This window comes from Aotus nancymaae, unplaced genomic scaffold (assembly GCF_030222135.1).
Source record: "Aotus nancymaae isolate 86718 unplaced genomic scaffold, 86718_ANA_hifiasm-v0.15.2.pri h1tg000038l, whole genome shotgun sequence".
In the NCBI taxonomy this organism is placed as follows: domain Eukaryota; kingdom Metazoa; phylum Chordata; class Mammalia; order Primates; family Aotidae; genus Aotus; species Aotus nancymaae.
Window position 1 is genome coordinate 4,255,390 of NW_026988452.1, and position 15,749 is coordinate 4,271,138.

At 56.1% G+C, this 15,749-nt stretch overlaps 1 protein-coding gene across 3 annotated transcripts; it reads left to right on the plus strand.

The window, feature by feature from the left end:
• The first annotated feature begins 4,861 nt into the window (after positions 1–4,861).
• Positions 4,862–14,462, plus strand: XIRP1 (xin actin binding repeat containing 1). 3 transcript variants are annotated; one of them, XM_012455628.3, is made up of 3 exons: positions 4,862–4,996; positions 8,270–11,630; positions 12,058–14,462. In XM_012455628.3, exons 2-3 carry the CDS (start codon positions 8,274–8,276, stop codon positions 12,064–12,066), a joined length of 3,366 nt encoding a protein of 1,121 aa, XP_012311051.2. In that variant the 5' UTR covers positions 4,862–4,996; positions 8,270–8,273; the 3' UTR covers positions 12,067–14,462. The 3 variants fall into 3 exon arrangements, with proteins under 3 accessions (XP_012311051.2, XP_012311049.2, XP_012311050.2); XM_012455626.3 differs by having other exon boundaries at positions 8,270–14,462; XM_012455627.3 differs by having other exon boundaries at positions 8,273–14,462.
• Positions 14,463–15,749: the final 1,287 nt, after the last annotated feature.

Consider the following 15,749-nt stretch of genomic DNA (forward strand, 5'->3'; position numbering starts at 1 on the left):
CTCCCTCTCACCACTTCTGTATTCAATAAACATAGTACTGAAGTCCTAGCCAGAACAATTAGGAAGAAAAATAATAAAAATTAATCAAATCAGAAAAGTAAAACTGTCCCTATTTGCAGATTCTTACGTATAGAAAACTCCTAAAGACTCAATTTAAAAAACTGTTAGAACTAATGATAAAAACTCAGTAAAGTCGCAGGATACAAAATCGACACAGGAAAATCAGCTGTGTGCCTATGCTTGACAATGAGCCACCTGAAACGGAAACTAGGAGGTAAAGCCCCGCTTGTGTACAGAAGAAGACCGCTTCCCTTCCTCACTTCTCCACCCTCCCTACATTCCGGGGGTCCTCTCCCGGTTAAATCACTTGTACTCAAATGCTTGTCTCAGATTCTGCTCTTGGAAGAATCTAAATACAGACATTAAGGTACAGAGAGCTGAAAGACTCTCAGAGGTCAAATAAATAGTATGAGACAGACTGGCAATTTGATCTGAGGCCATCTGACACCAACTCCCACTCTCCCAAACACCATGTTCCGTTGCCTCTCCCACGGTAGCCATGATATTCCCATGGCAGGAGAGTGGAGTCTCTCCTCTCGAATCGGCTGACCCCAGAGCAGAAAATCCCTTCTCTGGCTTCAGATGATTCTTCTCTGGTATCGAGAGGCTGAGCAGACCCACCCCCTGCAGGCTTGGAACAGAACCAGCGTGGCTGCCCAAGCTGTCCCCCTGGCACCCGTGCCTGCTTCCCAGCCAGCAGGAAGCCAGGACTGCCAGCCAGCGCCAGGGTAACTGGGAGTCACACAGCTAGTAAGTGTCACAGGTAGAATTCAACGTCAAGCAGTCTGGCTCGTAATCATTCCTGAATCTCGTCTCTCCATAACTTGAAGTGAGTCAGCTGCCAGCTACTGACTCAGCTCCTTCATGATTTATGTGTGAATCTCTGCCCAAACCAACTTTGATGGAGCCCCACTTGGAGGGAGGGGCTGGCAGAAAAAGGTGCCCTGGACCCAGAGATGCGGTAGGCTCCCTAAGAGGGGACTGCCATAGCTGGAGAGGAACCACTCTTCCCTCGCACCCCCTCCCTGAGCTCCTCTCTGCCTGTTGACAAAGATCAGCTGTTCAACCTCAGTGTATTTATTTATTTTCAGCCTCATTCCCAATATGATTTGAGAGAGCTTAAAGGAATAGTATCCGCACAGTATCTCCGCTGTTCAAGTCAGTTAAAATGCAGCTCAGGCCTGAAGCACCCCTGAGCAGGCAAAACAAGTTAGGTCTCATAAGGGACCTTAACCTTGCTTGATTCGCAGACGTAAGCAAAACTGCAGCCCTTTGCTTTGCTTTGCTTTTTTCTCTTTCTTTTCTTTCTTTCCTCCCTCCCTCCTTTTTCTTTCTTTCTTTCTTTCTGCTTTTCTTTTGAGACAAGGTCTCACTTTGCCACCCAGGCTGGAGTGCAGTGGCACAATCACTGCTCACTGCAGCCTCCACCTCTCTGGCTTAAGCAATTCTTCCACTTCAGCCTCCCAAGTAGCTGGGACGACAAGTGCATGCCACCACATCCAGCTAATTTTTTATTTTTGTAGAGACGAGGTCTTGCTATGTTGCCCAAACTTGTCTCCAACTCCTGGGCTCAAGTGATCCTCCCACTTCAGCCTCCCAAAGTGCTCGGATTACAGGGGTGAGCCACCATGCCTGCCCTTGAGCTATTTCTTGTAAATGCCTATGTTAAAGAAAAATAAAACTTAAGTGCAACTAAGGAGAAGCAGCCAGCACAAATAATTATATAGCCAGGGACTTTCCAATGAAATAGACCAAATAAAGCAACCGTATACCTGTAACCAACCAGATGTTATCTTTGCTTTACTTCTGTGCCTGTCTTATAAAAACCTCCCACTGTGTTTCCTCGGTAGAGCTCCCAAGCTACTTCTGGTTTGGGACTGCCTGATTCAAAAATTGTTTGCACAAATAAACCCTTAAAAAATGTATGTGCCTCAGTATAACTTTTTAATACCACTAAAGATACCCCAGCAAATAACGCCTAGTTTGCTACCTTGACAGCGTCATAATTGATACCACGATGATGTGGTATCATTAGATCATTACACATAGAGTGACTAGCTTGTCCTGGGGTTTTGTTAGAACTTTTCCAGTTTTAAAACTGAAAGTACCTTGTCTTGTAAAACTCCTCAGAGACAGACAAGAAAAAGTTGGACACCCTTATTACACAGGATTTGGGACACAAAGTCTACCTGGTAGATTAAAAATTTAGCTCTGAGTTTCCTAGCAGGCAAGGCAAAGAGAAACAACATATGTTATAAAAACTGTTTATTCTTATTGACAATTCTTTTTCCAGAAAAAATTTCTTTTCTTATTTATTTTAACATCGATACCAGCACTATCTGGCAGAACTTTCTGCAATAATGGAAACATGGTGCACTATTCGATATGACAGTTTCCGCGTGGGCGCAGTGGTCATGCTCGTAATCCCCGCACTTTGGGAGGCCGAGGTGGGCAGATCACTTGAGGTCAGGAGTTCAAGACCAGCCTGGCAAACATAGTGAAACCCCATCACTACTAAAAATGCAAAAATTAGCCGGCCGTGGTGGCGCATACCTGCAATCCCAGCTACTCGGGTGGTTAAGGCAGGAGAATCGCTTGAACCCGGGAGGCAGAGGTTGCAGTGAGCCGAGATCATGCCACAGCACTCCAGCCTGAGTGACAGAGCAAGACGCTATTTCAAAAAACAAACAACAAAAAAAATCGATATAATAGTTGCTAGCCACTTGTCTCTATGGAGCACTTAAAATATGGCTACTGTAGTGAAATAGATCAATTTTTATTTTATTTCGTTTTAATGTACTTAAGTTGAAATAGCCTCATTTGGCTAGTGGCAACGGTATTGGACAGCACCGCTGTACTAGACAAGAGAAACCAAGTGCTCAGGAAGAGCCTCTTCTTAATATTGAGGCCTGAAGAATTTCTCCCATGAGTTATCACAGATGGTGAATACAAGAGTGAGTTCCACATACCGGCTTTTCTTTTTATATAGTATATACAGCATAATAGCAGGCCCTTCTAAAGCATAGGCTGTGTGCTAACTGCTCTCAGGCACTCTTTTTTCTTTCTTTCTTTCTCTTTTTTTTTTTTTTTTTTTTGTGAGACAGAGTCTTGCCCTGTGCCCCAGGCTGGAGTGCAGTGGTGTGATCCCGGCTTACTGCATCTTCTGCCTCCCAGGTTCAATTCTCCTGCCTCAGCCTTCCAAGTAGTTGGAATTACAGGCATATGCCACCACGCCCAGCTAATTTTTTATATTTTCAGTAGAGATAAGGTCTCACCATGTTGGCCAGGCTGGTCTCAAACTCCTGAACTAAAATGATCTGCCCACCTCAGCCTTCCAAAGTACTTGGATTACAGGTGTGAGCCACCGTGCCTGGCAGGAGACACTTTTTCATATAACAATTCTTTCAATTCTCAAAACCATCCTAGAAAGTAGGAACTTTCAGCATCCAAAGGGAGAAAGCTCCTCCCAGGAGAAATCCTGCAAGACCTGAGGCTGCTCCTTCCCCGAAAGACGGGTACACCTGTCTCTCGGCCCTTCCCAGGGAGAGCCAGGAGCCTGGGGGACAGGCAGAGGACTAGAAAAGAGCAGGGAAGACAAGAGGGAGGGAGACCAGGAAGAAGGGGTTCCCAGATGTCCACACCCCATCCCAGCTGACGCTGCCGGACTGACATTGACTCCATGGAAAAAGTGAGCAATGTCTGGCATCACCCCCTGGCACCAGAGGGCATTTAGGGAGTCAGAAGGAAGACCTCATGTGCCAGGCCACAGAATGCACCTGTACACCCTCAGAAATGGAGCCTGGGCCGGCCCACCTAGGACAAAACACCTCTTTCGGGTTTTCTGTGGATGGTCCCCTGACATCTTTCACCACACTGGTCTGACTGCCAGGATCCAAGCCTGCTCGGCCCTCGGGCCCTGGTAAATGAAGGAGGAGGCAGGTGTGACCGCCCCCCAACCACTCTGTCTGTGACTGGGAAGCTGATGACTTCAGGGTCAGAAATAACCCCACGGTCAGCTCCCTGCATGCTACCCTTCCCCTCCCCTCCATTCCCAGAAAGCCTGGGCCCTGAGTCAGAGGGAAGAGTCCAGAAGAAAGCAAAGACTCAGATAATCTGGGATGAAAACCAGAGTCTTGCTATGGAATTCATTGATAAATCAGGGGCCTAGTGAAGGGCTGAGCCTGGTCATTCAGATGTCTTTCCCCAAATCCAGCTTCATCAGGACTGTTGACCTGTGCTGTGGGGCACAGGGAGAAGTGGGTAAGACAGGGGGAACTCTTTAGTGCAGAAGGGAATGGGGAAGAAGGCGAGCTGGGCCTCACTCTCAGAGGTAGCCAGGCTTAGAGCAGAGGAGGAGGGGCCCAGCCTGCCCTCAGGGGACCTCTAGTTTCCTGGTGGTGGGTGGAGACACATCAGGAAGAGTCAGAGGCAGGACCAGAGTAGAGTGATGGGGACTGACAAGATGGGAGAAAGCTGTCCAAGGTGTCAGGTGCCCTTTCTTATTCACTCTCTCAAAATAGTCTGGGCCACCCCCAACCCCACAACCCAACTGAGTCACTGACCCCAAGCCCCAGATCAGACTCTGGATGAAAGAAGTTTCTTCCCCTCTGTTTCCCCTCCCCAGCCCAAAGGACATGTAACTGATTCCCCCGGATGGAAGAGTGACTTCCACAAGCCCTAAAAATAACCAAACCACTTAATGCTCTGAACATAGCCTCTCCTGCCCGCCCCCACCACGGCCCACCCCCTAGCTAGCAAGATAAAGGCAGCTGCTGGGGCTGGCAGGGGACAGAGACCTGGAGCCAGCGAGGCGAGAAGGTGTCTGCAGAGCCAGCAGAACAGAGCCACACCGAACAGACCCTCGAGAGGAACGACAAACCCTGAGACCACACCTGTTACAGACCCCAAGCACCCTGTCAGCTAAGAGAGACCCTCGGTGAGTAACCTACCTCTCTGTCCTTCCACGGCAAGGCTGACTTTCAGAGCTGGGGTCTCCTCTCCTTCTGGAATGGACGTATTGGGGTGGCTCTGAGGGGGGGAGGAGAATGAGGGCATGCATGGGAGGAGGTGAATGGAAGTCTCAGATATAAAGAACCCACAAAGGAGGTAAAGACAGAGCGAGCCCCATGGGAGCTCTCGGAGTGGCTCCCACAGGCCTGAAGCCAGAAGAAAGGATCCTGACACAACCCAGGAAAGCCTGGAGCTGTGATTTTTAAAATACAGGTGTGGAGTGCCTCAGGCTTCAGGACGTCCTCCCAGGGAAGCCTCAGGTAGGCCCAGGTCTGGAGGAAGGAGGAACAGAGGCGAGGTGGGGGGCGGAGGGGCGCAGTTAGGCCTGGGTGTGCATTGCCAGAACTAGTCCCATGCCCAGTTGTTGTGGGTGACACTCTTGGCATATCTAGCCCACTGATAGCTCCCAGGGGCTGGCCTGAGCCCAGCTCCCTGCACATCACAGCCTAAAACCTGGTGTGGAATTTGGACTCTGCCCATGTCCATGGTCTTGCCCAGCGGGAAAGCCCCCAGGGCAGATCTGGGGAACTCAGGGCAGGGAGACCAGACCTGAATTTGCCCAGATGTAAAGACATATGGAACCAGCTGGGCTGAGGAGGAGGTGACCTGAGGACAGCAGGGAGACCATCCTGAGAGGCTGGCCCAGCCCTAGGAGACCAAGCTCTAGGACAGTCCTTGGGGCTTACCCCACCCTAAGTCCGGTCCCAGTTACGAATTCTGTCCCGACTCTACACTTGCCCCAGGAGTCTCAGGCCAGGCAAGGATGGTGGTGGGAAGGCCAGGGGGCAGAGGCTTGCTTCAGGCTTTGCTGCCGCCTTGCTGAGCCTCCTTGGACAGCTCCTTTCCCCTCTTTGCGCCTCTGTTTCTCCGTTTGAACAATAAGGGGTTTACATTGAGTGACCTCTAAGGGTCCTTAGGCCTGACATCCCTGGACTCCATGATAATAGCTGTCTGCGGCCCCAGCAGAGATTCTGGAAATTCCTGGGGGCAGGGGTGGGGCGAAGCTGACAGTCTGCACCTGCCATCTGCCCAGGCCACCCTGGTGGAGACAGGATGGCGTGGAGGTGGCGACAGACGCAGGTTTGCCTTGGGCAGGGGAGCCTCTCCGGAGCTCAGAAATGAAAGAAACCACCCAGAGCTTTGATGAGACTCAGGCTGCAGGTTTCAGAGCTCTCACTCCCCAAAGGTTCTGATGTCTCTGGCGGACTTGCCAGGGTGGGGGTGGGGTAAGCAGGACCCCGTTCCCTCTCTCCTCCTTCGGAGGTAGCCATAGGGAGGAAGTCCCACCCCACTTGCTGCCAGCATCCCCGCACCTCTTCCCGGCGCAGACTCCTTTGCACAGGGAAGGTGTCCAGGTTCCAACACCTGGTTGACCTGCAGCCCAGGGGCCTGACACCAGCTCAGGAGGCAGGATCAGGGAGCCCAGGGTAACGAAGGAGATGAGGTGAGCCAGTGGCCCCAACGGTCCCCACTGACTGGGCCTCAGCCACCCTCTCAGCCCAGGGCTGCTGTTCTGAGGCCAAGACCTCAGCTATATTTAGCACCTTATGTGGTGGAGAGCAGTGGGTCAGGGGCAGCGGGAGGGGGCACATGCTTCCCATTCTTTCCCTGCTGACCTCTGATGACTGTCAGTACACCTGTCACAAGACAGATAAGACAAACATCGACAGAGAGCAGAGAAGGGCTTGGGGGGTGGGAGGCCATTGAGGGGCGGGATGGAGCAGGGGAGAGGCTGAGCTGGGGCGGCCGTGAGGCCTGCAGGGGTAGGACTTAGCCTGAAGCCCCCCAAGTCCGAGCCCCTGAAGCTGTGCTTGCTTGCTTAGGGAGAGGTCTCCAGGGCTGGGCACGGTGGTTCACGCTTGTAATCCCAGCATTTTGGGAGGCCAAGTCCAGTGGATCACGAGGTCAGGAGTTCGAGCCCAGCCTGTCCAATATGGTGAAACCCCATTTCTACTAAAAATACAAAAATTGGCCAGGCGTGGTGGCGGACGCCTGCAGTCCCAGCTACTTGGGAGGCTGAAGCAAGAGAATCGCTTGAACCCGGGAGGCGGAGGTTGCAGCGAGCCAAGATCGTGCCACTGCACTCCAGCCTGGCGATAGAGTGAGACTCTGTCTCCAAAAAAAAAAAAAAAAAAGAGGTCTCTAAGGTCTCCAGAAGCAAGAGGCAGGGCTGTCTCTGCAGAAAGGACCCTGGTCCCACGGTCCTCTTGCTGGTAGATGTCACTGTCATATCCTCCCAGGGTGCCTGCTGGGGAATAGAGAGTCCTATGGCCAAAAAGCAAGCTTTACACCCCCGACCCTCTTATTTCTTGGGGCCAGGCCCTAAATGGAGTTCAGGGACCTCAAGCCAGCACTGCCTTCCACTTATTCACAAAGATCTGACTCTGGGCCTAAGCTCCCGCATCATAATTTACAAATGGTTGTGCTAAAAGACCTTTGAGGTCCCCCCAGCTCAGGCATTCTCAGTCTTAAGTATAGTGCAGAAAACTCTGACCGGAGATTCAGAATTTGGGGCTGGCCTAACCACGAGATACCTGATGAGAGCTTCCCAGCCCTGATCCTCAGCTGCCTCCGCTCCGGCATGGGCTGCTGGCCTCTGCCTGCCTCACTGGGCCTGGGAAAGGTTGGAGTGAGTTGACAGCCAAGAGGTAAAAGTTAGGCAGGGCTCCAGGTCAACATGGCAAGTCTGCCCTCTGGTGTTCTGCAAGGGAATCTCATCTCCAGTTTAGAGACCTGCCCCTCCGAGGCTGGGACTCCAAAAGTCAGGATTCCCCCGGCCACTCCCCAGAAAGTCTTCTCGGGAAACACCAATTTTTAACAAAGGCAGGCGAGGATGGGGCATGTCCAGTTTGCCCTCTGGGTTTGGCCATCCCTTGTGGAGCTAAAGGAAAGTGTCTCATGGCTGGTGGTACCATGCTTGCTCCCCAGCAACCCAGGAGATGCAGGGAAGCAGGAATCCACTGTGATGGGTGGGTCTACATGTCCTAAGTTCAAGACCTGTTGCACACCAAACATGCCGGCAGCAGTGAAACCCAGGCCAGGCACATAGAGAGAGGGAAGGTGTCTCTAAGCATAAGTCACCCAGAGATACTCTGACCCTGAGCCCTGTTTCCTGCCATTTATCCCAGTATCCAGCCTCTACCCTGGTGATCATCTAGACCTAAGGCCCCAATCCCACTCTCACATCTTCCCTTCTCAGAAGGATGGCCGACACCCAGACGCAGGTGGCCCCCACACCAACCATGAGGATGGCAGCTGCAGAGGACCTGCCCCTCCCTCCACCCCCAGCCCTGGAGGACCTGCCACTGCCGCCACCCAAGGAGTCCTTCTCCAAGTTCCACCAGCAGCGGCAAGCTAGTGAGCTCCGCCGCCTCTACAGGCACATCCACCCCGAGCTCCGCAAGAATCTGGCCGAGGCTGTGGCCGAGGATCTGGCTGAGGTCCTGGGCTCTGAGGAACCCACAGAGGGTGACGTTCAGTGCATGCGCTGGATCTTTGAGAACTGGCGACTGGATGCCATTGGAGATCACGAGAGGCCAGCTGCCAAGGAGCCCGTGCCAGGTGGTGACGTCCAGGCCACCTCCCGCAAGTTTGAAGAAGGCTCCTTTGCCAACAGCACGGACCAAGAGCCAGCCAGGCACCAGCCGGGTGGAGGGGACGTCCGTGCAGCCCGCTGGCTATTTGAGACAAAGCCACTGGATGAGCTGACAGGGCAGGCCAAGGAACTAGAGGGTGCTGTGAGGGAGCCCGCAGCCAGCGGAGACGTGCAGGGTACCAGGATGCTGTTTGAGACGCGGCCGCTGGACTGCCTGGGCTCCCGCACCTCCCTGCAGGAGCAGAGCCCGTTGGAACTGCGCTCAGAGATCCAAGAGCTGAAGGGTGATGTGAAAAAGACAGTGGAGCTGTTCCAAACGGAGCCCCTGTGTGCCATCCAGGATGCAGAGGGTGCCATCCACGAGGTCAAGGCCGCATGCCGGGAGGAGATCCAAAGCAACGCGGTGAGGTCTGCCCGCTGGCTCTTTGAGACTCGGCCTCTGGACGCCTTCAACCAGGACCCCAGCCAGGTGCGGGTGATCCGGGGGATTTCCCTGGAGGAGGAAGACCGGCCCGACGTCAGCGCAACTCGCTGGATCTTTGAGACGCAGCCCCTGGATGCCATCCGGGAGATCTTGGTAGACGAGAAGGACTTCCAGCCATCCCCAGACCTCATCCCACCTGGTCCGGATGTTCAGCAGCAGCGGCATCTGTTTGAGACCCGAGCGCTGGACACTCTGAAGGGAGACGAGGAGGCTGGAGCAGAGGCCCCGCCCAAGGAGGAAGTGGTCCCTGGTGATGTCCGCTCCACCCTGTGGTTATTTGAGACAAAGCCCCTGGATGCTTTCGGAGACAAGGTCCAAGTGGGTCACCTGCAGCGGGTGGATCCCCAGGACGGTGAGGGGCACCTATCCAGTGACAGCTCCTCAGCACTGCCCAGCTCTCAGGGTGCCCCCCAGAGGGATGGGCTAAAGGGGGATGTGAAGACTTTTAAGAACCTTTTTGAGACCCTTCCCTTGGACAGCATTGGACAGGGTGAGGCTCTGGCCCATGGGCGTCCGAGCAGAGAAGAAGGAACTGATTCTGCTGGGCAGGCCCAGGGCATAGGGGCCCCAGTGTATGCCATGCAGGACAGCAAGGGCCGCCTCCACGCCCTGACTTCTGTTAGCAGAGAGCAGATAGTCAGAGGTGACGTGCAGGGCTACAGGTGGATGTTTGAGACACAGCCCCTGGACCAGCTCGGCCGAAGCCCCAGTACCATCGACGTGGTGCAGGGTGTCACCCGGCAGGAGGTGGTGGCTGGGGACGTTGGCACTGCTCGGTGGCTCTTTGAGACCCAGCCCCTGGAGATGATCCACCAGAGGGAGCAGCAGAAACGAAAGGAAGAAGAAGGGAAGAGTCAGGGAGACCCCCAGCCTGAGGCGCCCCCAAAGGGCGATGTGCAGACCATCCGGTGGTTGTTCGAGACGTGTCCAATGAGTGAGCTGGCCGAAAAGCAGGCGTCAGAGGTCACAGGTCCCACAGCTAAGGCTGAGGCCCAGTCCTGCACCTGGATGTTCAAGCCCCAAGCCTCGGACAGGCCAGCAGGGTCCAGGGAGCAGCACCTGCAGGTCAGCCAGGTCCCGGCTGGGGAGAGACAGACAGACAGACATGTCTTTGAGACCGAGCCTCTTCAGGCCCCAGGCGGTCCCTGCGGAAGAGGGCCTGTGAGATACTGCAGCCGTGTGGAGATCCCTTCAGGGCAGGTGTCTCGTCAGAAGGAGGTTTTCCAGGCCCTGGAGGCAGGAAAGAAGGTAGAAGACCAGCCCCGGGTAATCGCCAGGCCCATCCCCGCAGGTTCTGTCCACAAGTTCACCTGGCTTTTTGAGAATTGCCCCATGGGCTCCCTGGCAGCTGAGAGCATCCGAGGGGGCAACCTCCAGGAAGAGCAGCCCATGAGCCCCGCAGAGAACGGGATGGGAGAGAGCCAGGAGACTGCAGCTGAGGGGACCCTGCGGACTCTGCACGCCACCCCTGGCATCCTGCACCACGGAGGCATCCTCATGGAGGCCCGAGGGCCAGGGGAGCTCTGCCTTGCCAAGTATGTGCTCTCGGGCACAGGGCAGGGATGCCCCCATATACGAAAGGAGGAGCTGGTGTTGGGTGAACTTCCCAGGATCATCCGCCAAGTCCTGCGCCGGCCAGATGTGGACCAGCAGGGGCTGCTGGTGCAGGAAGACCCAGCTGGCCAGCTCCAACTCAAGCCGCTGAGGCTGCCAACTCCAGGCAGCAGTGGGGGTGCTGAAGACATGGACCCCGAGCTCCAGCAGCTGCTGGCTTGCAGTCTCGGGGCCTCCGTGGCAAGGACCGGGCTGGTGATGCAGGAGACCGAGCAGGGCCTGGTCGCACTGACTGCCTACTCTCTGCAGCCCCGGCTGACTAGCAAGGCCTCTGAGAGGAGCAGCGTGCAGCTGTTGGCCAGCTGCATAGACAAAGGAGATCTGAGTGGTCTGCACAGTCTGCGGTGGGAGCCACCGGCCGACCCGAATCCAGAGCCAGCCAGCGAGGGGGCCAAGAGCCTGCCCCCAGCTGAGAGCATCATCCGTGTTCCCCCACTGGACTCCAGCATGGGGATGGAGCATCTGAGAGGCCCAGGGGCCACCCCTTGCCCTCCTCGGGCCATTGGAAAGGCAGTCCCTCTGGCTGGGGAAGCTGCAGCACCAGCCCGATTGCATAACACAGAAAAGCAGGGAGACAGTCACACTGGACAGAAAGGGATAGCGGTCTTGGGAAAGTCAGAAGGAGCCACGACTACCCCTCCAGGGCCTGGGGCCCCAGACCTGCAGGCCGCCATGCAGAGTCTTCGGGTGGCAGCAGCTGAAGCCCAGAGCCTGCAGGAGCAAGTTCTGAACAAGCACAAGCAGGGCCCCGCCCCCGCAGCCACTGCCGAGCCCACCCAGGCCGGTCTTCGGAAAGCTGGGGCTACCCAAAGCAACATCAGGCCTGGGGGTGGAAGTGATCCCCGGATCCCAGCTGCCCCCAGAAAGGTCAGTGGGGAAGAGCAAGCGCTACCCAGAGGGCCACCTGGGGGGTGGGTGACGATTCAGGATGGCATCTACACCGCTCATCCCGCGAGGACCTTTGACCCGCCTGGGGGTGTCCAGCCTTCTGACAGGGAACCCCAGTCAAGGCACAGGGAAACCGCCCTCTCAGTCCAGGCTGCCAGCTCCCTCCAGGGAGGCCCAGCTCAGAGTACTGGGCCAGGGCAGGAGGAGCCTGGGGGCTGCACACAGATGGCCTGGGGGCCTCCAGGGAAGGTGATGGCAGAAGTCTGCCCAGGGGGCCTCCAAGCTGCAGAGGCCACCCTGAAGACTGCCCCCCTAGGCCGCCGCATTCTGGCCTCTGGGCCCCAAGCTTCAGGTGCCAGCCTGCAACCCCGTAATGCCTTTGTTCCTCCTCCTCCTACTCTCCCAGCTGCTGTGACGGGACCTGACTTTCCAGCCAGAGCCCGCTGCAATGAGGACTCCATCCAGCAGGTCTCCGAGCCCCTGAAGGACCCCCTTCTTCACTCCCACAGCAGCTCTGCTGGCCAGAGAGCCCCTGGAGGGTTACAGACAAAGACCTCAAAACTGGAGCCCACCACGTCCCCAAAGGAGAAGCCGCAGCTGCCCCCTAAACCAGCACACCTAGCCCAGAGCCACCCTCCTCGGAGGCTGCCCAAGCCCTTGCCTCTATCTCCCAGCCTTTCCTCGGAGCAGGGGCAAAGAGAGCAGCGACGAGGTGAGACAGATGCCGCCGTCACTCAGCCAGCCAAGGTCCCCACCACTGTGGGCCAGGGCCACAGCTCTCTGGCCAACTGCCCTGGTGGACACAGCCAGCCCAGCCCCCAACATGGCCTCAGCACCACGGCCCCCAGGCCCACCCAGAATCAGAGTTCTGAGCCCCCCAAGCTCAATGCTGTCAACCGTGATCCCACCTCACCACAGGGGGGCCCCGACTCCTCAGAAGAGCAGCCTGTGGAAGGGGCCCCCGAGAGCCCCGCGAGTCTGCAAAGAAACCAGAATGAGCTCCAGGGCCTCCTGAACCAGGTGCAAGCCCTGGAGAAGGAGGCCGCAAGCAGTGTGGACGTGCAGGCCCTGCGGAGGCTCTTTGAGGCGGTGCCCCAGCTGGAAGGGGCTGCCCCTCAGGCCCCCGCTGCCCTCCAAAAGCCCGAGGCCTCCGTGGAGCAGGCCTTTGGGGAACTGACACGGGTCAGCACGGAAGTTGCTCGGCTGAAGGAACAGACCCTGGCCAGGCTGCTGGACATTGAACAAGCTGTGCACAAGGCGCTCAGCTCCATGTCCAGCCTCCAGCCTGAGGCCAGTGCCAGAGGTCATTTCCAGGGACATCCAAAAGACCACAGTGCCCACAAGATCAGTGTCACAGTCAGCAGTAGCGCCAGGCCCGGCAGCTCCAGCCAGGAGGTCGGGGGTCAAACTGCACTCAAGATCCAAGCCAAGGCTGGATGCCACACGGAGGCCCAGCGTGAAGTCAGGATCAGAAATCACACGGAGGTCGGAGGTCATGCAGCCTCAACGGCGCCTCCCACCGGGAGGCAGGAGACATCAAGAGAAGATGTGTGCCTCCCTCGAGTCTTACCTCCCAGCCGAGAGTCACCCTCCTCCCCAACATTTATCACCATCCAGTCGGCCACGAGGAAGCCTCCAGAGACTGCCAGCTTCAAGGGCAGCCCTGACGTCTCAGTGAAAAGCACACGACTAGCTCAGGACACGGGCCAGGCCCTGCTCCAGCAGAAAGGTGTCCAAGACAAGGCTGGGAAGAAGGACGTCACCCAGTGCTCTGCACCGCCTAAGCCTGCCCCTCCCTCAGCCAGTCCCCTGCCCACAGGGCGGCAAAAGAGTGTTCTGCAGCTGCAGACAGGGCCAGGGAGCTCGCAGCACTATGGAGCCATGAGAACCGTGACTGAGCAGTACGAGGAGGTGGACCAGTTCGGGAACACAGTCCTCATGTCTTCCAGCACAGTCACCGAGCGGGCAGAGCCACCCAGGAGCCCAGGTCCCCACTTCGGGCTCCATGCCTCCCCCTTGCTGAGGCAGTTTCTGCACAGCCCAGCTGGGTTCAGCAGTGACCTGGCAGAAGCTGAGCTGGTGCAGGTGTCCTGCAGCCCCCAGACAGCTGCCCAGTGAGGCCACCCCTCCCACCACACCTGCCACCTGTTCTGGCCTCCACTGCCCCAGGGCCTATATGGGTGCCTACCTCCTGCACCCTGGCGCAAGGACCAAGAGGAAAGGGCATCTTCAGAGGATTACTGGGGCCATCTCCCTTTCGTCAGTTCTTTCAATAGGCCCAGTTCTTGCAATGGGAAAAGAAAGGTCTGGAAGCAGCCCACGGAGTAGCACAGGCATGGGGGTGGGGTGGGGGCCCCCAGCTGCTTGTGGAGGATGTAATATGTACACATGCACACACGTTTCTCACACAGACCTGGCCCACGCATTGACATGTGTGAATCTGCATGCCACTGCCTGAGGTGGAGCCCCCCAGAGTGTCCCTCTACCCAGAGTTTTTATTTCTTTTATTAGTCTGAATGCTCCCAGCCATCTGCTCCGTAATCCCCGGAGAGGAACAGAGCCAACTGGACACAGCGTCGCTCTCTGTTTGCAATCACTGTGAGGTCCCCAGAAGGGCCTGGCCGCCAGCCCCTTCATCACCATCTCCATCATTCAGCTGGTCATCTGGTGGCCCAAAGGTCACATGAAGAGTCAGCAATCACCATGTCCCCAGAAGCCAAATGCACAGCCTTTCTCTGTCCCCACAACTGCCCCCCACTGCACCCCAAACAGGAAGCATACGGTCTGAATAAACCCAAGTTTTATTCTCTACTCTGTGCACGTCTGACTGTGTGTGCATCTGCTCCAGTCTGTGTTCCCGCTGCAGGGGAGAGAGCAGCCGCAACCCCCAGGTGCCTCCTCTTCCTAGCAACGGTAGTGTGGGAAGGCTCTAAAGGCCAGCCCTTCTCCACCATCGTGGCTGGCAACCAGAAATGCCCTGCCCACTCTCCTATTCTCCTTACCCCACTCCCCATCACATGTATGCGTGCACACACACACACACACACACACACACACCGCTGCCCTCTCTACCTCAGCCTCCCTTCCTGGATGTTCTTGAACACCATCCTGGAGGGGTTCTTAGAAGCCTGCCCCAGAGCTGGAGAGCAGCCCGGTCAGGCCTGGGAAGCGGGAGGAACTCACGCCAGGAGAATTCCTGTGACTGCCATGGCTGGGCCACCAGGTGCTGTGTGCCAAGCAGGGGCTCCTGGGAAGGGGAGTGCTCAGATCCTGGCCTGAAAAGCCAGGATGATTTGGTGAAGGGCCCTTTTCACACTGTCTTTCAAAAAGCACTGGGCATCTTCTGTATTCCAGGCCTGTTCTAGGCAGTGGAGACACAGGTGCGGTCCAAGGCATCCTGCTTTCAGGGAACTTTTTAAATGAGGAGACAGACAATAAATGAGAAAAATTAGATCAGGAATAGGGTGATGCCCCTGGCTAGGCCGCTGTCACACTCTGGGATAAGTTACATGACATTGTGTCATGTAACAATGGCAGGTAATTGCTTTAGGTGGAGTGGCCAAGCCAGGCCTCGATAAGGAAAAAACACCTCAGTGGAGATCTAAATGACAAAGAACAACCATGTGAAAATCTGGGGAGGAAGCGCCAGGTGGAGGGACAGCACTTGCAAAGACCCGGAGGTGGAATACATTTTGTTCCTGGGTTTCCTGGATGCACAGACATTTGACACTGGGTTTGCCTCCCACCAAATTCATGTGTCACCCACACTTTGCTTCAGTGGAAGAGACAGGCACCTATCCTACTCTAGCCCCGGGCTCAACCCTCCACAGCCCTCACAGGCCCCTCATTTCCTCTCAGCCAAGATGGGTGGGGCTCCCCTGGGACAACATGGCTCGGATCTGGAAGGAGTCTGCACCCTGTGGGAGACTGTGCTGTCTCAAGAATAATCAAGGTCCCAAATCCGCCTACTTGGGCCTGGTACACCACGTTGTTGAGCCCCTCCCCGCATGTTCCCCTCCCCTGACTTCTGTGGGATCTCACTTGATTCCAGGGTCCAGCAGCCTACAGAGCATAACTGTTCTCCCCAGCATTCTCATC